General features: G+C 47.6%; 1 protein-coding gene across 5 annotated transcripts; it reads right to left on the bottom strand.

The window, feature by feature from the left end:
• Window positions 1-117: 117 nt before the first annotated feature.
• POMK (protein O-mannose kinase) lies at window positions 118-26,054 on the bottom strand. 5 transcript variants are annotated; one of them, XM_066235282.1, is made up of 5 exons: window positions 26,019-26,054; window positions 23,823-23,942; window positions 18,982-19,078; window positions 17,692-17,994; window positions 118-5,256 (listed from the first exon to the last, which is right to left on the bottom strand). In XM_066235282.1, exons 4-5 carry the CDS (start codon window positions 17,971-17,973, stop codon window positions 4,486-4,488), a joined length of 1,053 nt encoding a protein of 350 aa, XP_066091379.1. In that variant the 5' UTR covers window positions 17,974-17,994; window positions 18,982-19,078; window positions 23,823-23,942; window positions 26,019-26,054; the 3' UTR covers window positions 118-4,485. The 5 variants fall into 5 exon arrangements, with proteins under 5 accessions (XP_066091379.1, XP_066091381.1, XP_066091382.1 ...); XM_066235284.1 differs by having other exon boundaries at window positions 23,823-23,912; window positions 26,019-26,052; XM_066235285.1 differs by lacking the exon at window positions 26,019-26,054 and adding an exon at window positions 25,948-25,985 and having other exon boundaries at window positions 23,823-23,912.

Here is a 26,054-nt window from a genome sequence, read left to right as displayed (position 1 = left end):
CTAAATGTTTTCCGCCTTTGGCTCAGGAACAAGGCAAGGATATCTGTCCTCATTTCAACTCAGCATTGTCCTAGAGGTCCTAGTCAGTGCGACAAGGCAAGAGAAGGGGGAGGGGAGAAGCATACAAATTGCTTTATTCATATACAGCATGCATGAATGTATGTGTGGAAAATCTTAAGGAATCTCTCCCACCCCCCAAAACTACAAGAACTTTTAAGTGTTAGCAAAGTCACAGAAATCAAAGTCAACATACAACAATCAATTGTATTTTCATATCCAAGATATAAACAAAATTGGAACTTGACTTTTTAAAAATAGCACTTACAATAGAACTTTTTAAATTAATACATAAATAAATTTAACAAAATAGGTATGAGACAAAAACACTAAAAACTACAAAACATTAATGAGAGATTAAAAAATTAAATATAGAGATTATCTACCAAATTCAAAGATTAGAAGAACCATTACTGTTAATATGCCAGTTTTCGCCTGACCAGGTGGTGGCGCAGTGGAGAGTGTGGCCTGGGACGCAGAGGACTCAGGTTCGGAACCCCAACATTGCTGGCTTGAGCGCGGGGTAGCTGGCTTGAGCATAGGATGGAATCATAGATGTGACCCCACAATCGCTGGTTTGAGCCCAAGGTCACTGGATTGAGCAAGGGGTCACTGGCTCAGCTGGAATCCCCACCCCAACCCCATCAAGGCACATATGAGAAAGCAATCAATGAACAACTAAGGTGTTCATTGCAAGAAAGAATTGACACTTCTCATCTCTCTCTCTTCCTATCTGCCCCTCTTGCTGTCTCTGTCTCTCTCGCGCTAAAAAGAAAAAAAAGATGCCAGTTTCCCCCAAATTAACCTGTATAGATTGAGTGCAATCCAAATAAAAACTCTAGCAGGTTATTTGTTGTTGTTGTGTGTGTATAAACTGACAAGTGATTCTAAAATTTATGAATCACTTTTTGAAAAAGAACAACAATGTTGAAGGTCTTATACTACCTGAGTTCAAGATTTACTATAAAGCTATAGTAATCAAGATAATGTGTTATTGGCATAAGGGTAGCAATATAGATCAATAAAATAAGACATAGAGCTTAAAAGTAAACCCACACAAACTATTTTTTCACCAAGTTTCCAAAGCAATTTCATGGAGGAAAGATAAAAGATAATCTTTTTCTTTTTTTTTTTTTTTTTTTGAGTAAGAGTGAGAGAGAGGCAGGAAGGGAGGGGGGAAAGAACATGATAAGCACCAACTCATAGTTGCTTTTACTTTAGTTGTACACTGAGCTTCTCATACGTGCCTTGACTGGGGCCATGCCAGTGTCCCCTTGCTCAAGCTGGAAACCTTGGGCTTTTCATGACAGGACCTTTGAGGCTCAAGCTGGTGAATTTTGGGTTCGCGTGTTCAATCCTCCACTCTAGCCAGCGACCTCTGTGCTGACAAACCTGTTCTCAGAGCCAGCAACCTTGGGGTTTTGAACTTTGGGGTTTTCAGCATTCCAGGTTGATGCTTTATCCACCACGCCACCACCAGTCAGGCAAGAATAATCTTTTCAATCAATGATGGTAGAACAATTAGAAATGCACATTGGAAAAAAGTGAACCTGAACCCTTACCTCACACCATACACAAAATTGAACTAAAAATGGTTTTTACATTTAGGTCTCTAAATGTAAAGCTAAAACTATAGAACTTCTGGAAGAAAATAAAGGAGAAAATCTTCATGATTTTGGGTGAGGCAAAGCTTTCTTAAACAGTATATAAATCATTTAAAAACACAAACGAATAAAACACACTGTTAAGAAATGAAAAGACAAGCTTCTGACTGTGAGAAAAGACTGCAGAAGATTTATCTGGTAGCAGACTTAATTCCAGGTTACAAAATGAACTCTTACAATTTAGTAATAAGCAAATTAGTTTAAATGGGCAAAAGATTTGCACTCTTCCCCAGAGAAGATATGTGAATGGCCAATAAACATGAAAAGGTTCTCAGCATCATTTATCTTTGGGAAAATGCAAATTAAAACTACGCTGAGATGACACTACACACCTATAGGATAGCTCAAATTATATAGGCTTATAATAAACAAGTGTTGGTTAAGATGTGTAGAGCAAATGGAGCTCTTACACATCGCTAATGGGAATGTAAAACGGCACAGATGCTTTGGAAAACAGTTTAGAAGTTTCTTATAAAGTTAAACATATACTGACACGTAAACATAGGAACACCCCTAGGTATTTAACCAAGTCTTCAGACTTGTATTTAAAGGGCAGTTTTAAATCATCATAGCCCCAAACTGGAAAACAACCCAATGTCCATCAGCAGACAGCTGGATGAACAGATTGTGGTACGTTCATACAATGGAATATTACAGTCATCCCTCACCATATCGTGGTTCACTTTTCGCAGTCTCACTGTATCGCGGATTTTAAAATTGTATTTATCTAATTTTGTATCGCGGATTTTTTGCTATATCACAGGGTTTTGCAGTATATATAAATACTTTTATATATTTAATTATTTTTGCAGTAAAATAATCATAGGAAGTGTTTATAAGAGTGTGGGAAAGGTTTATAAGAGTGTAGGGAGGGTTTATAAAGCCTTAAAATATATGTAAATAATAAAATAAATATAAGGTCGCTACCTCACGGGTTTTTGCCTATCATGGGGGGTTCTGGAACCTAATCCCCACAATAGACGGGAACGACTGTACTCACTAATAAAAAGCTATAAAAGACTAATACAAACAGAGATGGATCTCTCAAAAACATTACAAGGAATGAAAAAAGACAGGCACAAAAAGGTTTATACCATAGTATATGGCTCCAATTATAAGAAATACTGAAAAAAAAATCTAATCTTTCTAAAATGTAAGCAGAGTCATTTGCCTGAGGCCAGCAGTGGGGATGGGACACAAAGGAAATTCCAGGAGAGAGAAATGTTTTATGTTGTATCTGTAGGGTGGTGACATGAGTACATAAATGCATCAAAACTCATTGAAATGTACACTTAAAATGGTAGCATTTTATTATATACAGAGCAGGTTTTCGCCTTGGAAAATCAGATGGTATGCCATTTACAGATGTAGGAAACGCAGAAGCAGCAAATTTGGAGCAGAGAAGTTATTTGGGAAATGTTGAATATGAAGTGTTCTTTGTGTGGACACATTTTCAGTTCTCTTGGGTAAATACTTGGGAGTGGAATTGCTGGGTCATAAGAACTCTTGTTTTTAATTTTCTGAAAAATGCCAAACTGTTTTACAAAGCAGCTACACCCTTTTACATTCCCATGGCAAGGTAGGAGGTTCCAATTCTCCACATCCTCACCAACACTTGTTACTCTCCATCCTTTTGATTACAGCCATCCTAGTGGGTTGTGGTGGCGTTTTTATAACAAAAAGCAGCAGTTAAAACAACACTGTGGGCAAGCATCTTCTCTGATCAGCCACAGGACCCAATCACCCACAGGCAGTAGACTCCGGGTTAAGACTGATAACACTGCCCTATCCTGCTGCCTGTGGTTAGGGGAAGTGGTTCTCACCGCCCTGGGAACCAGCTAGAAATGCAAAATCTCAGACTCTACCCCAGACCTACTGAGTCAGAGACTCTGTGGTGAGGCCCACGTCCCTGTGATTCCAGTGATCCTACCCTCCATGTCAGCTTTGATCGCCTCATTAGGGCCAATTAATATGCAGCAACCCATCATCCTCTGCAAATGATGATAGTGAGCAAGGAAAGAGCTTTTTGAAGGATTCAGTCGTGCAACTTGAGTGTCCAGTAATGAGTGACACTGTTGATGTAAAATGTTCACAGTAAGTAAGTTTGGACTCAGGAAACCCTGCAGGAAGGTAAAAAGGAATTTCACAAGTACCATCGGAGGCAGTACACAGATCATTGCCCTCATACTTGCTGTTTTAAATATCCTTATCCATTCAAAATTTCCAAGAGCATAGTTCTCCTTTAGCTCCTAGGAAGGAGGATGGCACAGAAGCTTCACAGATCAATCATTTACAACAGAAAAGATGGCCTCGCTGATGCCGAGTGAAAAAGACCAGAGATCTTCCCATTATTGTCTAAAAAAATGAGGAAAATTTTCTTCAGAGAACTACTCTGTTTCTTTCTTATACTGCCATTTAAAAATCTTCTCTATCCACCTTTCTTACGAGTTTACATACTCAGTTAGTAGGGTAGGGGAAGGCTCTTTATCTACAGTTTTGTTACTTTCTTCAGATACAGGCTAGATTCGCTGCTTCTCTGCATTTCACCTGGGAGCCAACAGCACTGGAAGTGAAGCCAAACTTAAATCACGTTGGGTGGCTTTTAGCAACTTGGCCCCCGTGGCCAGCAGAGGCAGGGCGCAGCCCTGGGCCCGGGGATGCAGAGGAGCCCTGCGCTACACGGTGACAAGCTCACCGCAGCGCGGAACTGCTGGAGCTGTTCCGCTAGCTCCTCCAGTCCCATCCCCACTGACTGGACTAGTTCTTACAGCATTTCTCTCGTCTGAGACATCACCGTGTCCCTGAGTGAATTCAGAACCTTCTCGTAAGTGTCCAGAATGTCCTGAGCAGTGGGTCTCTCTGCAGGAGTCCGGCTCTTACAGGCCTTATGAATATCGAACAAATGGAATCGGACCATATCACTCCCTTCCACGTGCCCCAAAAGGAAACTGGAGACGTCTGGAATCTTCCAGATGTCGACCTTCTCGTCATAGGAGGGCATGAGATCGTCGTGAAAAGGCCGGTCCTCCCCGTAGGGCCACAGCTGCTCTGGGGCCACGAAGTCCCCGTGCAGCTCCCTGTGGCCACACTTCACCAACGTGCCCGCGCTGCGGTTCACCGGGGGCAAGGCGTCCAGGTCGTTCACCACGACGCTGAAGTTACTGGTCAGCAGGTACTGGGACAGCGTCTTGGGCAGGTCGCTGGAGTCGCACATGACCAGGGTGCCCAGGGGGCTGTGGTGCAGGTAGTTGATGATGCCCACGTAATCCATGGCCAGTTGCAGCCGCTGCTGCCAGGTGTTCACAGGTTGGTACTTGGAAAGGTTTAAGGTTTCCTCCAGGTTGCTCAAGGACCCTAAGGGGTGATACTCAGTGAGAATGGTGTTGTCCTCTTCACAGAAGCCCAGCAGCATGACCACGTGTTTACTCTGCAGAGATTTCAGCATCTGCAGTCCGTGGAGGAAGTCGTCTTTCATCTCCAGACGGGTGAGCCGTGAGAGGGCGACTTTGCGTTCCTTCCACTCCGACAGGAAGACCTGAAACAGCCAGAGAACATCACCTGGGTTCGGGAGCCAGGGAGCAACTCCACTTAGGAGCAAACACAGATACCAGCGAGGCCAGCGCCACATCAGCGGGTAAAGGCTAGGGCGGGAGGAGGCAGGAGGGACTGACGCTGGTGCTGGGCCATCTGAGAGGGTGCCCGAAGGGACTGCTCTGAAGGGTGACCAGGGCTTGCAGGGTGGGTGTGGAGCACGGGAATCGCATTCCCAGCAGAGGGGACTGTGCTGCCAGTTCCAAAATATTGCAGCACAAAGTGGGAGGGGGAGGGGCGGAGGGAAGACTGGAAAATCCTAGGAAGGAAGTCGAGCCCAGCCAGCCCATCACACATAACAAGGTTACTCACTGATTCTAAAAGGCAGCGTGGTAAAACCACCAATAGGAACAGTCCTATGCGAGGTGAACATTTTGACATGGTCTGTGGGTTTGTGTGACTTCAGCTGTCAAAGCAGGGGCTGAATGCCACAGAAACTAGACCTGCCCACTCTGGTGCACAGCTTCCTGAAACCTTGCAGGACTGCCTTGGATTCTCAATTGTTATTAACTAGGAAAGGCTTGCAGGAAGCACTGTAATTAAGAACCTCTGATCTTCTGCTAAATCTCCAAAGGACAGGCAGAAGAGCACAGAAGAGAAAACAGGCTCAGAGGTCAGCTCACTGCCCCCGGCTACTTCTGTGTGTGTTTGGTGGGGGCACTAGCTGCATCTCTCCGGACTGCTGCTTCTTCACTGTTAAAGTAAGAAAGCAATCTGGGGCAGTACTTATCAAGAGCTTTTAACATCTAAGTCTATAATCTATCTACAAAGCTCTAGGAATACAAATCTGGCATCATTTATAAACATAAACTGGAGCCTGTCCATCAATCAGAGAATGAGGATAGTTCAGTTATGGTAGGAGCACTCCAAAGAACAGTGTGTGGTCAGCACAATGCATAGGTTGATAGTTCTCACAGATAAAGTATGCTACAAATGACAAAGGACACAAAATTACATAGAAATGGGAGGAAATAAGCAATGTTTCAGTTCTCATTTATAAGGTACACCCTAGATGATTTTTTTTCCTTAATACCTTTTGTTATTTTCCATCTTTTCAGAATGAATATATATTACTTTTATATTCAAGAACACTTTAAAAAAGAACTCAGAGATATTATATTCAATGGAGGTGGGAGGGTTTCTTTCAGCTCTTGAGAAGGGCGATTCAATAGGAAAACCTACGTGATGGGCTGGCTTCTCTTCCCCCTCTACCTCTATAATTTTGTACAGACCTGTTATATGATCTTATGTGACCTATTTTTAAAGACTTGTTGGATATATAAATTATATCCCATATATTCTTCTTAACAACAATGCTACAATGAATAGCCTTATATTTACATTTCTGCAAGTATTTTCATAGGCTAGGCAAGCCAGGTGGATTCCTGAATGAGGAATGTGTACTGCCATTGATACCCTCCAAAGACTGTGCCAATGCTCACTTTCACCGATCATGTATGAGAAACTTATTTTGTATAGCCTAAATCACACTAGATGTAATCCATTTTTGTACTCAGTGACAACCAGATGGATAAAAATAATTTTACCGTTCCAATTGCCCTGATTACTGAGACTGACCGCTTTTCATCTTTATGGGCATTTCTGATGTCTTCTGCGGAAAGATGTTCATTGTCCTTTATCCAACTTCCTATAAGGTTGTTTGCTTTGTGCTTATTAATTTGCAGGAGCTCTTTATATATTATCTAGGTGGTCCTTTATTAGAAATGTAAAGTACAAGTTTTAGAAAAATAATTCACAGTTTATATGGTCTTTTGTAATACAAAGAACTCTACTGTTATGCAGTCAAATCTGTCTTCATTTACCAAGTACAACTGACCTTGAACAATGAAGAGATGAGAATCACCAATCAGGTATATGCAGTCGGAAATCTACATATAATTTAGGCCAACCTTCCACATACACAGATTCCCAACTGCCAACTGATCCTAGAATATGCGGCCAATTGAACAGCATGAATTAATTGAAAAACAAAACAAAACAAAACCCCACATTTAAGTAGACCCATGCAGTTCAAACCTGCACTGTTCAAGAGTCAACTGTATTCGTGTCAATTAAAAAAATAAAATAACCTGACCAGGTGGTGGCACAGTGCACAGAACGTCAGACTGGGACACAGAAGACCCAGGTTCGAAACCCTGAGGTCGCCATCTTGAGCGCAGGCTCATCTAGCTTGAGCAAGGCTCACCAGCTTGAGCTCAAAATTGCTGACTTGACTGTGGGATCATAGACATGACCCAATGGTCGCTGGCTTGAGCCCAAGGTCTCTGGCCACTCACTCTGCTGTAGCCCCCAAGTTAAGGCACATATGAGAAAGTAATCAATGAACAACTAAGGTCCCGCAATGAAGAATTGATGCTTCTCATCTCTCTCTTCTTGTCTGTTCTTCTCGGTCCCTCTGTCTTTCTGTCTGTCGCAGAAAAAAAATATCCCAACCTTTTTGTAATTTACATTCTAGTGCAGGAGGCAGACAATAAAGAAAACAAACAGGAAATGTGTAAAGTATATCGGAAGGTAAAATGTGCTTTGGGAAAAAAAAGACGGAAGTTTAATTTGATATAGTGTCAGGGAAGCTCTTGCTGTGGTGATGGCTGAGCAAGGAGGGAGAGGAAGGAGCCATAGGATCTCTGGGGACCCACATACCAGGCAGAAAAAACAGCCAGCAAAGGCTGTGGGGAGGGAGCGTGCCCAGAGGCTGCCAGTGAGCAAGGAATGCCAGGGCGGCTGGAACGAGCTGGAAGGAGCTACGGAGCGGACAGGCCCTGCGAGGCTTTTCAGTTGTTGAAAGGACTGGGGCTTTACTCACAGTGAGACAGAGAGCCCCTGGAGGGTTTGAGCATAGGAGAGACGCCCTCTGACTAGTAATTTAATAGCAGCATTCTTGCTGCTGCGTTAAGTTGGACTGCAGGGCGTGGGAGGAGGGCAAGTGTGAAAGCCAAGGCCACTTTGGAGGAGCTGGCCATGCCCAGGAACAAGAGGATGGTGGCTTGGATGGGGAGGAAAGGGTACGGGTAGAAGTCTGAGGGGTCCAACCCCAGGTCTCTCTGAGTGTACAGACCCTGCAGTTTGCTAGTGGAATGGATGTGGGGGAGAGAAAGAGAAGTCAAGGACGCCGCCCGGGCTGGAGGCCTGAGCAGCTGAACTGATGGAGTGGCCGTTAACTGTGATGGGAAGAATGAAGGAGGAGCAGGCTGGGGGGGACCGTCTGCAATGTTCTCAGAATGAAGGAGGAGCAGGCTGGGGGGGACCGTCTGCAATGTTCTCAGAATGAAGGAGGAGCAGGCTGAGGGGGACCGTCTGGGATGTTCTCAGAATGAAGGAGGAGCAGGCTGAGGGGGACCGTCTGGGATGTTCTCAGAATGAAGGAGGAGCAGGTTGAGGGGGACTGTCTGCCACGTTCTCAGAATGAAGGAGGAGCAGGCTGAGGGGACCGTCTGGGATGTTCTCAGAATGAAGGAGGAGCAGGCTGAGGGGACCGTCTGGGATGTTCTCAGAATGAAGGAGGAGCAGGCTGAGGGGACCGTCTGGGATGTTCTCAGAATGAAGGAGGAGCAGGCTGAGGGGGACCGTCTGCGATGTTCTCAGAATGAAGGAGGAGCAGGCTGAGGGGACCGTCTGGGATGTTCTCAGTTTGAGACACCTCTCAGACATGCAAGTGGGGATGCGGGCTTGGCACTGGATAAAAAAGTTTAGAGGGTTCAGGAGAGAGGTCTCAGCTGCAGACAAAGGCCCATCATTGGATGAGGCCACCCAGGGAGCAAGCACCCAAGGAGAAAAAAGTCTAAGGTTAGGATAGATGAGGAGGTGGGCCCTGCAAAGGAGACCGAGAAATGGACACTGTTATTTCATACTGTACTTCGAAATATATAATTTGTGTAGCAACTGACCTCCGCTCAAGGCAGAGGACCTATGTCCCCAGCAATTACAAACACAATAAAACAATACGCAGTCTGGGGAAAGAAGGTGGTGGTGGTAATGTTTGTATATTGATGAAACCATTATAGTTAAGCCAATGTTTGGAGGATTCAACACATGGACCTTTGACTTCCAGGTCCTATAATGCATTCTATGAAAAATAAATTAATTTAAAAATAAAAAGAAAGACTAAAAAGAGAAAAGAAAGAAAGAAAGAAGTGTTTTTTAAGTCAGGCTCTGGGCTAGAAGTAGAAGACACTCCCTCTGAGCCCTCAGGGAACTTTTACAGGAGAGGCCACAGAGCAGAAGAGGAATGAGACCGATGAGACACTCAGGACGGGTGGGGCTGAGATGGGGGTGTCAGGGAGTGCCTTACAGCAGTGGTCCCCAATCCCCGGGCCGCGGACCGGTACTGGTCCATGGGCCATTTGGTACCAGTCCACAGAGAAAGAATAAATAACTTACATTATTTCCATTTTATTTATATTTGTCTGAATGATGTTTTATTTTTTAAAAATGACCAAATTCCCTCTGTTACATCATTCTAAGACTCACTCTTGACGTTTGTCTCGTAAGTTCGACAATTATATTTAAAAATGCCACAGTTTTTACGCCAGTCGCATCATTTTATTTTGTGCATTTATCCGCCCCACTCTAAAGGCTGGTCCGTGGCCCAAAAAAGGGTGGGGACCACTGCCTTACAGGAGATCCAGGCTGAGGCCCGGATGACAAGGAGCTGGCCATGTCAGAGGTGAAGGAAGAGTATTTCAGGCAGAGAAAGGCAACTGCAGAGGCCCTGAGTTGAGAAAGGGCTGTTCGATCAAGGAAGAAAAGAGTAGGGTGAGTGCAGGGTAGGGTGTGAGGATGTCTGGGATGAGTTTAGGAGGAAGCAGGGCCCAGAGCAGGGGGTGTGGCAGATCACGGTAGGAGGTTTGGATATTTTCCCCTAAGGGTAATGGGAAGCCACAGGAGGGATTTTAAGGCAGAGAGTGGCGTGTTCTGAATTGTGTTTAGAAAATGACTCTGGCCCTGGCCGGTTGGCTCAGTGATAAAGCGTTGGCCTGGCGTGCGGAAGTCCCGGTTTTGATTCCTGGCCAGGGCACACAGGAGAGCGCCCATCTGTTTCTCCACCCCTCCCCCTCTTCTTCCTCTGTCTCTCTCTTCCCCTCCCGCAGCCGAGGCTCCATTGGAGCAAAGATGGCCTGGGCGCTGGGGATGGCTCTATGGCCTCTGCCTCAGGCGCTAGAGTGGCTCTGGTTGCGACAGAGCGACGCCCCGGAGGGGCAGAGCATCGCCCCTTGGTGGGCGTGCCAGGTGGATCCCGGCCAGGCGCATGCGGGAGTCTGTCTGACTGCCTCCCCGTTTCCAGCTTCAGAAAAATACAAAAAAAAAAAAAAAAGAAAAGAAAAAAAAAAGAAAAAGAAAATGACTCTGCCTGGTGTGTGGTGAAGTGCAAAAGTGGAGCCGGGTGCCTTCTCCAAGGCCAGAGCTACTGCGGCTGAACTAAAATGGGTCTGGAGACAGAGGCTATCAAACAAGTCTGGACATGTTTTCAAAATACAACTGATGGAACTTGCTCTTGGCTTAGTTAAGGGCAAGTAGGTGAGAGGACTCAAGATGACTCCCAGGTTTTCGTTCGAGTAACTAGGTGAGAAGTGATGACAGTTACTGCCATTGTACAGCTGGGGGAAGAACAGATTTCAGAGCTAGAAATTATCAAGCATTCCAAGCTGGTTGTACTTAGATGCTCAAGAGACCTCCATCCAAGTAGAGGTGTGGAACAGATTTATAAATCTGTGGCTCAAGGGAGAGGTACAGGCTAGAGATATATTTGGGAGTCGCCAGCACGTAAAATGTACTTAAAGCAATGGAACTGGACTAAATCACTTAACAGTGTATCTAAAGAAGACAAAGGAAGAGGACCCAGGCAGGAACCAAGAGGAATAAGGATTCTCAGCCTCAGCACTACCGGCATGTGAGGCCCGGTATTACCTGTCGAGGGGGAGGGCTGGGCCATGCACTGCAGGACATCCAGCAGCATCCCCGGCCTCCATCCCCAGTATTACCTGTCGAGGGGGAGGGCTGGGCCATGCACTGCAGGACATCCAGCAGCATCCCCGGCCTCCATCCCCAGTATTACCTGTCGAGGGGGAGGGCGGGGCCATGCACTGTAGGACATCCAGCAGCATCCCTGGCCTCCATCCCCTGGATGCCAGCAGCAACCCCTTGGCTCCCCACTGTGACAACCTCTAATGTGTCTCTACTCCTTGCTCAAAGTCCCCGTGGAGCAGAATGGCCTCTGATTGAAAAGTGCTGATTTGGAGGAAGACGGGAAACAGAGCAGGAAAGGAGAGTAATCAGGAGTGTCTAGTGCGGTAGCTCGAAGAGCCAGGGCTGCAAAGAGAGAGGGGTCAACTGGATCAAGGGCTGTGAGAAGGAATAAGAGGAAGACAGAGAAATGTCCAGTCTGAAATTTACTGGTATCTGAATAAGAGCAGTGGTGGAGTTTGGAAGCCATAGGGGAGAAAAGGGAAGAATGAATGGGGCTCTATCCAGGTGGCTCAATGGATAGAGCGTCATCCCTGTGGGCAGAGGTCGCAGGTTCTATCCCTGGTCAGGGCATATAGGTGAGGCAGCCAATGAGTGCACAACTAGATGGAACTAAGTGGAACAATGAGTTGATGCTTCTCTCCAGCTCTCTTTCCCTTCTCGCCTCTCCCTCTTTCTCTCAAATCAATGGACAAGTTAAAAAAGAAAAAAAGAATAGCCTGACAGGGCGGTGGCACAGTGGATAGAGCACTGGACTGGGACACAGAGGACCCAAGTTTGAAACCCCGAGGTCATCGACTTGAGCGAGGGCTCATCCAGCTTGAGAGTGAGGGATCATAGATATGACCCATGGTCACTGGCTTGAGCCCAAAGTTGCTGGCTTGAGCCAGGGGTCACTCACTCTGCTGTAGCCCCCTGGTCAAGGCACATATGAGAAAGCAATCAATGAACTAAGGTGTCGCAAAGAAGAATTGATACTTCTCATCTCTCTCCCTTCCTGTCTGTCTGTCCCTATCTGTCCCTCTCTCTGTCTCACTACCTCTCTGGCTGTCACAAAAAAAAAAAAAATAAGAAGAAGAAGAAGAAGAAATGGGAAAAAAGGAAGGAGAGACAGAGCTATGGCAGTTTCCTGCCCTGTTTCCCATCTTCCTCCAAATCAGCACTTTTCAATCAGAGGCCATTCTGCTCCATGGAGACTTTTAGCAACGAGTAGAGACTTTTAGCAATGAGAGGGAGAAGGAATCAATAGATGTTCTTCTTTAAAAAGTGTGTGTGTGCCAGTAGGACCGATCCAAGTGGGAAGGACTGATGACACAAGAGAGGGAAATGCTCAGATGAAGGGAGTCGTGAGGAGTCAGAGACCACATCTGAGCTGGAAGATTCAAGGTCTAGTGGTGTGAAGATGAGGAAATGCCCTTTGGTTGGTTTCTATTTTATAATAACTTATGTAAGAAGATTATCAGCTGAGGCCCTGGCCAGTTGGCTCAGGAGTAGAGCGTTATCCCAGCGTGTAGAAGTCCCGGGTTTGATTCCCGGCCAGGGCACACAGAAGTCCATCTGCTTCTCCACCCCTCCCCCTCTCCTTCCTCTCTATCTCTCTTTTTCCCTCCTGCAGCCAAGGCTCCATTGGAGCAAAGTTGGCCCAGGCACTGAAGACGGCTCCATGGCCTCCACCTTAGGTGCTAGAATGGCTCAGGTTGCAATGGAGCAATGTCCCAGATAGCCAGAGTATCACCCCCTGGTGAGCATGCCTAGTGGATCATGCTAGGGCGCATGCAGGAGTCTGTCTCCTCACTTCTCACGTCAGAAAAATACAAAAAAAAAGATCATCTACTGAGACGGAGGTCGGGGCTGTTGGGGAAATACCTGTCTCAGAGATTGGGATAGGACACTTACTTAAGGAGTAGTAGAGCAGGCCCGCTAGGCTGCGGTCATGTGTTCAACCACATGGCTGTGCTCAAGTGCAGATGCGCAGTGGAGTCAACTGGTGTTGGGGCTCTCCAGCCAGGCATGATGAGAATGATGCAAAGGAGTGTGGCAGGTGTTCGTGCGGGAGTGATGAGGGTAGCGGCCACGGAACCTCTGCAGCTGGGTAAATCGGGGAGTGCGGACAGGAGAGCGTCACAAAGTGAAAATGGCATGGGGTCAGTGAGATCCGGATGCTGGCAGGGTGGTCAGAGGGATGGCAAGAACTCAGGCTGCAGAAACTCCCACGAGAGACCCACGCCTCCCAGCTTGGGGTGTTGGTGACGAGAGTGCCCATGTGCGAAGGAAGGAAGCTCAGGGCTGCAGGAGTTGTTCAGATAAGGGCCTTGTGGAGGATAATGTGAGTCTACCTGGGCCAGAACCGGCACAGGTGCGAGGTTTCAGCAGGGGGCCGGACAGGCAAGGCTCCGGACCCCAACGCGCTAACATTCAATGCTCAAGATACTTTTTCCCTGAGAGCAAGTTTTGGCCAGACATGCAAAAAATAAAATAAAATAAAAATTAAAAAAAATCAATGTTATTAGCGTTTTTAGCCACACTTAATGAACAAAACTACATTCCTCAGAGTTAGGACCCACATTATTAAATCCCATATTTGGATGGGCCTGGTTTGTAGAAGTTCCCTAAAATCAAGTCTGTTCTCATACAACAATAATTTGCCACCATCAAAGCTACTGAAAAACATATCCTTCAAGGTAAAAAGCAATGCCAATAAATAAGTAAATAAATAAAAAGATTCAAGTGTTCCAAGTGATTCCGATAACAGAGAAACTAGTGGGAACCTCTTTGACCTCCGAAGGGGACCAATGAACTGCTAAGTTCTCTTCTCTGCCTATCTCCCTTCACGGTGATTTCTTCACATCCTAATGCTTTCAATACCATTCCAAATTTATATTCTCCACCTCAAGACCTTGGCCCAAATGCTGGACTTATACATCCAACCACCTGCCCATGTGACGTCTCCAAGTGGACATCTAAACAGCCTCAGCACGTCCACCTTACGTACACACAAAACCTGTTCCTTCCCATCTTCTCCGTATCGGGCAATGATGATCCTATTCTTCCTGTCACCCTCTTTCCCCTTAGAGCCCACATCCAATCTACTGGGGAGTCCTGTTGCCTCTACCTTTAAAATATCGGACTCAATCCAGTGATTTCTCGTTACATCCACTGCTAACACCCTTGTCAAGCTGTGACCATCTCTCACCTGCAAAGCCTACCCCATTCTCTACCCTTGCCGTGCCTCAATCTACTCTGCACACAGACGGTCACGTCACTCCTGCACTGAAATCGCTCCACGGGCTCTCCAGGTCCTGCCAGGCCCAGCAGGCCCCGGCCACCACAGGTCCTTCTTTGACTTTGTGCACTATCTCTCCTCATCCTGCCCTCGGGCACACTGGCTCCTTCACTTTGGGGCCTCTGCTGGTGCCATCTTTCCTACTGGAACATCTTGTCCCCATATACATACACAGCTCACTCTCAGATGGTTCTGGCCACCTAAAGTAACAAGCTTGTCACCTGCCCTGATTCATCTTTACAGTGCATGTCATGAACATATTTCATTCCATACTGTTTATTTTCTTTTTCTTTTTTTCTTTTTTACTGAGAGAGAGAGAGAGAGAGAGAGAGACAGAGGAGAGAGAGACAGGAAGGGAGAGAGACGAGAAGCATCAACTTGTAGTTGCGGCACTTTAGTTGTTCTTTGATTGCTTCTCATATGTGCCTTGCCGGGGGTGGGGGTGTGGGGTGTGGATCCAACTGAGCCAGTGACTCCTTGCTCTAGCCAGAGACCCTGGACTCAAGCTAGAAACCCTGGGCTTTGAGCCAGCGACCTTTGGGCTCAAGCCAGTGACCACGGGGTCATGTGGATGATCCCATGCTCAAGTTGGTGACTCTGTGCTGGTAAGCCTGTGTTCAAGCCAGATGAGCCTGTGCTCAAGCCAGCAATCTTGGGGTTTTGAACCTGGGTCCTCAACATCCCAGCTCAACACTCTAATCACTGTACCATAACTGGTCAGGCTCTTATTTTCTTGACTGTCTGACTCCCCAAAAAAAGCAAGCTTCAAGGGTCTTTGTTTCATTCTTTGTTGCACCCTTAACACCAAGAACAATGAATGAATGAATCTTTAAAAGATCCAGTTACCTTGTTTAATGATTTTACTTTATATAAAGTCTTGTGCCTTCTCTTTCTCTAAAATGACTTCCTAACAAAAGAAAGACAAGCACTTTATCAAGCTGCAGGCCCATGGATGCATTTTCTGCTCCCTCCTCCTCTTATACCAATCATTCAGTAAGTCCTCATAAAGGCATGTCTTTTTTTTTTTTTTTTTTTTAATTTTTATTTATTTATTCATTTTAGAGGAGAGAGAGAGAGATTGAGAGAGAGAGAAAGAGAGAGAGAGAAGAGGGGAGGAGCAGGAAGCTTCAACTCCCATATGTGCCTTGACCGGGCAAGCCCAGGGTTTTGAACCGGCAACCTCAGTATTCCAGGTCAACGCTTTATCCACTGCGCCACCACAGGTCCGGCAAGGCATGGTCTTTGTTCAACAATACTGAACTGGCTTCTAGAGTCACTCTGTTTTATCAGTAAGCCTCAGTTACCATAGAAATGATGAGCACCAAACCAGAATGCAGCACATACTCCTAGCTGATAAGACAGGGCTCTTAAAGCCTCTATTTGTGAACTGAATTCACCTCTGGCTTATTAAAATTAAAAACTTGCCTGACCAGGCGGTAGCGCAGTAAATAGGGATGGACTGGGAAGTGGAGGACCCAGGTTCGAAACCCTGAGGTCGCCAGCTCATCTGGTTAGAGCAAGGCTCACCAGCTTGAGCCCAAGGTCACTGGCTTGAGCAAGGGGTCACTTGGTCTGCTGTAAACCCCCAGTCAAGGCACATATGAGAAAGCAATCAATGAACAACTAAGGAGACTAAGGAGCCGCAGCAAAGAATTGATGCTTCTCATCTCTCTCCTTTCCTGTATGTCTGTCCCTCTCTCTGTTGCTGTCTCTGTCACAAAATAAAATAAAATAAAAACTGAAAAACAATCAATACAGCATCACGGAGTTTTGAATAGTAAGAATGAAAGAAATTGCCCATAATCCTCCTTCACTGTAGCACAATTTCTATCATTTTTATACTTGATATTTTTCTATATGTAATTTTTCAGTTGAAAACAGTATATTCAACAATTTTTGTATTTTGCTTTTTTCCACTTCTTATTGTAAATTGCTTTCATGTTGCTGCCCAGGTTCCTAACAACTTAATGGTTACAGAATATTCTATCAAGCGACTGGACTGTAATTTAACGAACCTTCCCCTTATGGTTATTATTTCTAGTTTTCTATTACTATAAAAAACAAAAGTAGGCCCTGGCCGGTTGGCTCAGTGGTAGAGTGTCGGCCTGGCGTGCAGAAGTCCCGGGTTCGATTCCCGGCCAGGGCACACAGGAGAAGCGCCCATCTGCTTCTCTACCCCTCCCCCTCTCCTTCCTCTCTGTCTCTCTCTTCCCCTCCTGCAGCTGAGGCTCCATTGGAGCAAAGATGGCCCGGGCGCTGGGGATGGCTCCTTGGCCTCTGCCCCAGGCGCTAGAGTGGCTCTGGTCGCAACAGAGTGACGCCCTGGAGGGGCAGAGCATTGCCCCCCGGTGGGCAAAGCGTCACCCCTGGTGGGCGTGCCGGGTGGATCCCGGTCGGGCGCATGCAGGAGTCTGTCTGACTGTCTCTCCCCATTTCCAGCTTCGGAAAAATACAAAAAAACGAAAAAAGAAAACAAAAGTAAAGCCTGACCAGGTGGTGGCGCAGTGGATAGAGTGTCGGACTGGGATGCAGAGGACCCAGGTTCGAGACCCCGAGGTCGCCAACTTGAGCACGGGCTCATCTGGTTTGAGCAAAAGCCCACCAGCTTGACCCCAAGGTCACTGGCTCCAGCAAGGGGTTACTCTGTCTGCTGAAGGCCCATGGTCAAGGCACATATGAGGGGCAATCAATGAACAACTAAGGTGTTGCAACACGCAACGAAAAACTAATGATTGATGCTTCTCATCTCTCCGTTCCTGTCTGTCTGTCCCTGTCTATCCCTCTCTCTGACTCACTCTCTGTCTGTAAAAAAAAACACACAAAAAAACAAAAGTAAAATACTCCTTTAACCATTTCTCTTTTTTTTCCTTCCACTGTACTATTTTATTAAAGTCCCAGATGTGAGATTACTGGGCTCAAGGGTAGGAACATTTTGATGGCTTTTAACGCATCGCGCCAAGCTGCTTTCCCAAAGGCCACCCGTCACTCTGCGACAAGGCCATCCCGTCACTCTGCGACAAGGCCACCCGTCACTCTGCGACAAGGCCACCCCGTCACTCTGCGACAAGGCCACCCGTCACTCTGCGACGTAACCCAGGTGGATCAGGAACTCACTCTCTTCACGGCTCCTCCCCCGACACGCTTCAGCTGCCTCACTTCTGTCCTCAGCTCCGCACAGGACAGCCACGGTGAGCAGTTTTTCATCTGCCCCATACGGAAGTAACCGTAGGGACAGTGGCTGGGATCCACGGCAGGACTTCGAGGGGACACAAAACACCGCTCGAGGCAGAGGTAGAGCAGCACGTTCATGAGGGCCATGCCCAGCACCAGCCCCACCGCCGGGGGCACTGCTCTGCGCGGGGGGCTTTTCCTGCCATCCGAGGGCTTCCTCTCCATGTCGCTAACCTCAGCAACCTCCTAAAACAGAAAATGAATCATTGTTCTTTATTTCCATTAAGGCGTTCTGATGACAGGGGCCCGAAGGGAACACGCCCTCTGTTTCCTGTACTCAAGGATCTACACTTCAGTGTGGCGGTGAGGATGAAAGCGGATGGAGTGCGAGGCTCATGCTGAACGCTCCAGGTCAGCTGCTCTCATCCTCAGTTTTTATTACAAGCCACAGTCTGGGTCCACGTATTTTAGCGTCACTTAGAAGGGAGGTATCAGTGACTCTGTCTTTGACTCTCCCACAGCGTTTGCACTGAGCATTCAGTGAGGAGTTAGAAAAGGAAAGCAAACTGTGGATGTACCCCGTGGGGCTGGGACAGGAGACGGACAGGGAGCCACAGAGGGGCGGGCGCGGGCTGGCACGCTTGTGAACCCAGCCAGGGAGCGGGTGCTCCCTGGAAGGTACTCAGGGCTCCCTGGTGGTTTTTAGAGTAGCAAAGGCCACTGTTCAGGAGATGTGAAAGTGCCCTGCGTGGACGGGACTGGGGCCGGGAGCCTGCTCTGAGGCCCAGGCAATAACCGGGAGAGTGGCTAATGGTCTGTGAGCCAGAAGAACGGCGGTGAGAACGGAGAGGGTGCCGCTGAGGTGGGCCTCACACGAAGGAACACCCTACGGCGTGCTCATTAGCCAAACGAGTGGACTCTGGCTCCAGCACCAGGGCCAGTGCGAGGGCTGTGGGGAAGGCAGGAATCACAGCTTTAGTTGTTTGGTGGCAGAAGGGTTGGGAGGGAGCAGGGCTGGGGAAGGACCCTGGACATCAGGTGCTCGACACTCAGGGTGCTTGAGACAGAGGCTGTTCATGAACCAGAATGGAACTGTGTCACTACTTTGACAAGGGATGTGGCCAAACCAGTGTGTGGCAGTGGGATATCAGCCCTGGGATGCATGGGGGACATCAGTGACAGCCCTGCCCCTGTACTTCCCGGGTCTGAACTGCCTGTGACATGAAGCGTTACCTTCTTGGTACATCTCCCTTCTGGGGTTCAGGTCTCCATCCAGACACCGGGGTCAGTGAGGGTTCTGGTTGGCCCCGGGCACTGGCGTGAAGCGACTCTGCCACAAAGGACCACAAAAGCTTGTTAAACAGAAATTGCAACTCTGCCCACAGACAAGTGGCAACAGCACAAATGGTACATCAGCCCCAGGACCCTGCTGGTGTCTGGGTGTCCTCTCTGAACTCTTGACTCCAGGCTGGCGCGGCAGCTGCAGGAGGTCGGTCCTCCTGCAGCCCGGCCGCCGTCACTGCAGGCCTGCCAGCTGGTCTGGAGAAGATGCCGCACATCTGTCTACGTGAGCCGCGCAGGCTCCCCGGACATCAGGCCCCAGGGTCTGCTCTGCAATTCGGATGGGGTCTTCACCTCTCCACTAACAGCCCTGCTTGCCTTTGAGCCCATCAACAGAAAGCTTCATTTCAACTTTGCCTAAATGCCACCTGTCCCCCGAATTCTGTAACAATCCTCTCCTTTTCTCTGAGACGCCAGGTTCCAACACTGTGCAGGCTCACTCAGTGCACTGGGTCAATAAACCTGACAGCTTCGTTCCGTGGCCTAGGTCCCCTCTCTTCCCACTGTGTCACTTCCGCCCCACCCTCTCCCTCAGCTGATGAGCTTATTTCCTATATTCCCGAAAAAAAATTCCCACAAAAAAAAACAGAAGAAATCGAGCACTGCCACAAGTCCCCAGCACCCCAACAGCAGACTCCTGCTCCCCGGACCTGTGACTATGAAAGAAGTAGACTGGCTCCCAGCTGGGCCTGAGCACAGACCCGCCCTCCCCGCCTGCTCCCAGCACTGCCCTGCACGTCTCCCCTCATCTCCTGAATCACGACCAGTTTGCCCTCACTTCCCCCATGACTTCAAACACCTGCTCTGGATCCTACTTCTAGAACCTCCAGCTATTTATTTATTTATTTATTTATAGACAGAGAGAAACAGAAAGAGGGACAGATAGGGACAAACAGGCAGGAAGTGACAGAGATCAGAAGCATCAATTCTTTGTTGTGGCACCTTAGTTGTTCATTGATTGCTTTCTTTCTCATATGTGCCTTGACTAGGAAGCTCCAGCAGAGCAAGTGACCCCTTGCTCAAGCCAGCAACCTTGGGCTCAAGCTAGCAACCATGAATGAGACGGGGTCACATCTATGATCCCACGCTCAAGCCAGTGACCCCATACTCAAGCCGGATGAGCCCGCATTCAAGCCAGAGACCTCGGGGTTTTGAACCTGGGTCTTCTGCGTCCCGGTCCGAGGCTCTATTCACTGTGCCACCGCCTGGTCAGGCTCTCCTCCAGTTATTGCCTTGCTTCTCTCTTCCCTTTTTGCCAACTCCTTAAAAAACTAGCCATACTTACTTTCTCCAGCTCTCTCCTCCATTTCTCTTGACCTCTCTGCTTCTCCTCCCACACTGACCCTATCCGCATTGATAATGAACACAACAGTCAACTCGCAGTTCTGGTTTTGACCTCTCAGGAGCAGCTGGAATGACTGATCACTCCTCCTCCTTCGAATGCTTTTTTTTACTTCGTTTCCAGGAAACTTCCCTCTGCTGGCTCCTCCAGTCTCTGACTGTAAATGCTGGACTCAGACTTGACCTCTCCACTCCCTCCCTTGATGAGCCATCCGGACTCATGACTCTCCATCTCCACCTGCTGATGGCTCCCAAATGTCCAGCCTCCTCAGACTCCTACCCTGCTTCCTTGACATCTCTACTGAGATATCTGAAGGACAACTCAAAAATACTTCTCAACAAAAAATACAATAACTCAATTTTAAAACAGGCAAAAATCTGAATAGACATTTCTCCAAAGAAGATGTGCAGATGGCCAATGGGCACATGAAAAGATGCGCCCTGGCCGGTTGGCTCAGCGGTAGAGCGTTGGCCTAGCGTGCGGAGGACCCGGGTTCGATTCCCGGCCAGGGCACATAGGAGAAGCGCCCATTTGCTTCTCCACCCCTCCGCCGCGCTTTCCTCTCTGTCTCTCTCTTCCCCTCCCGCAGCCGAGGCTCCATTGGAGCAAAGATGGCCCGGGCGCTGGGGATGGCTCTGTGGCCTCTGCCTCAGGCGCTAGAGTGGCTCTGGTCGCAATATGGCGACGCCCAGGATGGGCAGAGCATCGCCCCCTGGTGGGCAGAGCGTCGCCCCTGGTGGGCGTGCCGGTTGGATCCCGGTCGGGCGCATGCGGGAGTCTGTCTGACTGTCTCTCCCTGTTTCCAGCTTCAGAAAAATGAAAAAAAAAAAAAAAAAAAAAAGATGCTCAACTTTATTAGTTATCCGGGAAATGCAATCCCACCACATATCCACTAGGATGGCTGTAATAAAAGAGTCAGACAGTAACAAGTGTTGACAAGGATGTGGAGAAAGAACCTTCATGCATTGCTGGTAGGAATATAAAACAGCGCAGCCAATGCAGAAAACAGTCCGGCAGGTCCTTACAAGGTTAGACAAAAAGTTACCATATCACCCAGTAAATCCACTCACTGCTCAGCATGTGCCCAAGACAACGTACACTCATAAACAGCTGTAGATGAATGTTCAAAGCAGTGTTATTCATAATAGCCAAAGAGTAGAATAACCCAAATGTCCATACACAAAAGGCCACATATCATTTGATTCCATTTCTATGAAATGCCCCAAACAGGTGAATCCATAGAGACAGAACGCAGCGTAGAGGTTCCCTGGGGCTGGATGACACGAGGAATGGGGAGTGGGTGCTAATGAGTGCGACAGTTCCTTTTGGATTGAAAATGTTCAAGAATTTGTAGTAATGTGCGGTACTGAACACACAACACAGTGCACAGATGATGTGTTGTAGAATTGTGGTCCTGAATCCTATATAATTTTGTTAACCAGTGTCACCCCAATAAATTCAATAAAAATGAAAAAAAAAAAGAATGTGTAGTAATGGTTGTGACTGTACTAAAAATTACTAATTATACACTTTAAAACAGCAAATTTTATAGTGAGTGTCTCAACTTTAAGAGATAAAAACACGTCCCAAACTCAGCACCTGTTCTTTCCCTCCCAAGTCACTGTTTTCAGTGTTCGCCATCTCAGCAAAGGACAACTCTCTTCTTCCAGTTTCCCAGGCCAGGGAAGCTGCAGGTCAAGGGTCAGCAGGGTGGCATTGCTCCTCTGTAAGCAAGACATTTTAGAAATGGACACTTCCACAATCCCATGTGCTTTTCCTAATTCCTTAAAGGAAAGGCTGCTTTAATCCCTGTTGTCATTCAGAGGTGCCAGGAAACCCTGGCTCTGCTGAGCTGCCCCAGTGCCACTCAACAACCTCCTTTTCTTGAAATGATGCCATCCACTCACCACACTGCCCTGGTCTTTCCAGCCATGCCCACAACGTTCTGGTTCTGACAGCGGCTGCTTCCCTCTCTCAGAAAGATTTCAGGGTCCCACCTTCCTCCAGTGCGATTCTGTCATCTTCAGGGACTTCAACTGAGGGTATAATGACTGACCACTCAGGCCTCACAGTCTCGAGTCCTGTTCCTTACTAATCCTGATGCTTAGAAGGTGCTCTTACAGAAATGGATAAATCAAGAGAGGAGTGGGGAGAGGTGGAGGTGGGCACGGGGGGATAAACAGTGATGATGGAAGGAGACTTGACCTGGGCTGGTGAGCACACCATACAGTGTACAGATGATGTGTTATGCAACTGTGCACCTGAACCTATATCATTTTTTAACCAGTGTCACTCTGATATATTCAATTTTTAAAAACCTCAAAAAAAAAAAAAAAAGAAAGAAATGGATAAAACAATTGCCATCTCTCTTCTACAACATTTAAAGTTGACCACAGCCAGGGACAGATGGCTTGGTTGGTTGGAGCATCGTCCCAAAGCACAGAGGGTGCTGGTTCAATCCCCAGTCAGGGCACACACAGGGACAGCTCAGTGTTCCTGTCTCTGTCTCCGTCTCTTGCTCCCTTCCTATAGGTAAAATGAATAAATAAAAATATTTTTTAAAAACAGTTGATCAAGTATGTCTCACTCAGACATTAGGTCAGGGACCAGCAAACTTTTCCTGTAAGGTTCAGATAGTATATATCAATATTTAGGTTTAGGGGTCAGAAGTTGAAATTGAGATAACTACATCACTGTGACATGGGGGACACTGAACAGCAGTGCAAAGAGATGAAAAACCACACATTGTCTGTCACAGCTACTCAACTCTGTCACCAGAATGCAAGAACAGCCCCAAATACTACATAAACAAATGTGCATGGCTTTATTATAATAAGTTTATTTATGGACACTGAAATTTGAGTTTCATAGTTTTTCATGTGTTACAAAAGATTATTCTTTTGATTCCCCCCCCCCAATATTTAAAAAGGTTAAAAAAAAAGGCATTCCTTGCTCACAAGCCATACAGAAACCAGAAGTGGGCAGTGGTTGGCCATGCCCTGCCATAGGAGCTACTATTCTTCTGGGTCTGTTGCAGGCTGCGTTTCCATTCTGTGTATAACCTCTATATAATCTCAGCCACAAACACGGCTTCCATGGCCATGTAAACACGGATTTCAAAGTCTCTGCTGTGGCCCAGATCTTTCTCTTACACTTCACTCTGCTGGCTCTTCAAGGTCTGGGATGTGTCTCTCTTATTCTCAGCACGACCTTTCTCCAGGGTCCCCTTCTCTGTGACAGGCACACAACACACCTGCTCCCTCAAGTCACAAAACAGGTGACCAACCAATGACCATGTACAATCAATTCTATCAGCCAAATGTCTCTCAACTCTGCTCACGCCTCCCCTTCCTTGTGACCCCACCCTGGTCTAAGCCACCGCATCTCTTACCTGGGCTTCTGCAACAGTTGCCTACATGGTCTCCCACTTTTTCCTTTCCAATCCATCCTCCACACACAAAACAGGATCTTTTCTTCTTTCCTGAAATGTTTCAAGCACAGAAAAAAATACCTAAAAAATATCATAAACATACATTCAGCTTTGTCAGGTAACAGTGCATCACATTTTTCAAGATCATTTTTAAAGACAAAATACTACATATATACATATATATGTAGTTGAAGCGCCTGTGGGCCCCTCGCAATCCTATACTGCTCCCTCCCAGGATGTAATCACCAGCCAGAAGTTGGTGTATGTCAGTAGTTCTCACACTGTGGTCTCTGGACCTGTAGCGGTAGCACTACCTGGGAACTTGTGAGAAATGCAAGTTGGGGTTTTTTTTTACAGGGAGAGAGATCAGAAGTATCAACTTGTATTTGCAGCACTTTAGTTGTTTATTGACAGCTGCGCCAGTGACCCCTTGCTCAAGCCAGCAAACTTGGGCTCAAGACAGCGACCACGGGATCATGCTGATGATACCATACTCCAAGCCAGTGACTCAAGCTGGATGAGCCCATGCTCAAGCTGGCGACCTCAGGGTTTCAAACCTGGGACCTCAGCGTCCCAGGTCGACGCTCTATCCACTGTGCCACATTTGGTCAGGTGAGAAATGCAAATTCTTGAGTCCTCACTCCAGACCTACTGAATAAGAAACTCCAAGGTAGGGCCCAGAAATCTGTACTTTAACAAGATCTCTGGGTGACTTAGATGCACACTCAGGTGAGAATCACTGGTGCATTCAGTTCCGATACATGTGCTTTAGGTTTTCACCACATGAACCCATTTCTTTTTCTTTTTTTTTTTTTTTTTATGAACCCATTTCTTTTTTTTCTTTTTTTTTTTTTTTGTATTTTTCTGAAGCTGGAAACAGGGAGAGACAGTCAGACAGACTCCCGCATGCGCCTGACCAGGATCCACCCAGTATGCCCACCAGGGGCGAAGCTCTGCCCACCAGGGGGCGATGCTCTACCCCTCCGGGGCGTCGCTCTGCCGCAACCAGAGCCACTCTAGCGCCTGGGGCAGAGGCCAAGGAGCCATTCCAAGCGCCCGGGCCATCTTTGCTCCAATGGAGCCTCGGCTGCGGGAGGGGAAGAGAGAGACAGAGAGGAAGGAGGGGGTGGGGGTGGAGAAGCAAATGGGCGCGTCTCCTATGTGCCCTGGCCGGGAATCGAACCCGGGTCCCCCGCACGCCAGGCCGACGCTCTACCGCTGAGCCAACCGGCCAGGGCCTATGAACCCCTTTCTTAAAGAAGGCTTTAGCCCACCTCAAAACTTGTTGGACTTTAGTTTTCTTTTAAAGGCATATTTTTGGAGTAGGCTGCCCAGAGCCTGGGATAAGGCCCTGTGGCTGAAGTAACTTTCTTACTCAGGAATAAGCAAAAAGCCACCGAAAGTTACTGGTTGTGAGGCCAGCTGAGTAGGAGAAATTGAGGCACTGTTTAGACACAAAGGAATCCTGACACTGATAGGAAAAAAAAAAAAAGAAACCACTGCTCTCTACACTCATGGCTAAAAAAAACCAACCAAACAAAAAAAAACAAACGGAACAAAATTAGTTTTTTACCAATTTACAAAATATTTTACATAACCAGAGAAGAAACAGATCAGTGTCACTCAATACAACTTAGACTGGACTCCCATTAAAATAATTGTTTAAAAATATTCCAGATGCTACATTCGCCTGAAGGTTCTATATAAAATATAGGATAGGGAAGACAGGACTACTAAGCAAAATAGCTAAATTCTGCTTTTTAAAAAATAGCAACATACGTTTACACCTAACAGAGAGCTTGCACCGAGAAGCGGCTAGCAGTGCTAAGATATTCTGCACGCGGTCGCTGCGCTGGAGTCTGTTACTCAATGTCCGGCTCGCGCGCCCGCCGGGCAGGACGCGGAGGGGGCCAGGCGGTGGACGCGGCTGCTCCGCGCCAGCGTGGCCTCCGGCTGGACTCCGGGCGAGCCGCCCAAGAGGCGCGGCGGGGCTGCTTGGGCTTGGGGGACACGGGCTGGGCCAGGAACAGGCCCCGTATGAGGCCGAGCCACCCTCCGCGCCCGCCCGCAGCACCCTGGCTCTCACCCGCCGCGTGCCCAGCCGCTTCCCTCCGTGCTGCCCCCAACCCTGACCCGGACCCTTCCCGCCGCACCAACCTGCGCTCTGCGGCCGGGAACGCGGCCTCCCGCGAC

The sequence above is a fragment of the Saccopteryx bilineata genome, chromosome 6 (assembly GCF_036850765.1).
Source record: "Saccopteryx bilineata isolate mSacBil1 chromosome 6, mSacBil1_pri_phased_curated, whole genome shotgun sequence".
NCBI classification, from domain to species: domain Eukaryota; kingdom Metazoa; phylum Chordata; class Mammalia; order Chiroptera; family Emballonuridae; genus Saccopteryx; species Saccopteryx bilineata.
The sequence above is the reverse complement of the archived record's forward strand: the minus strand, read 5'-3'. Positions and strand labels throughout refer to the sequence as shown.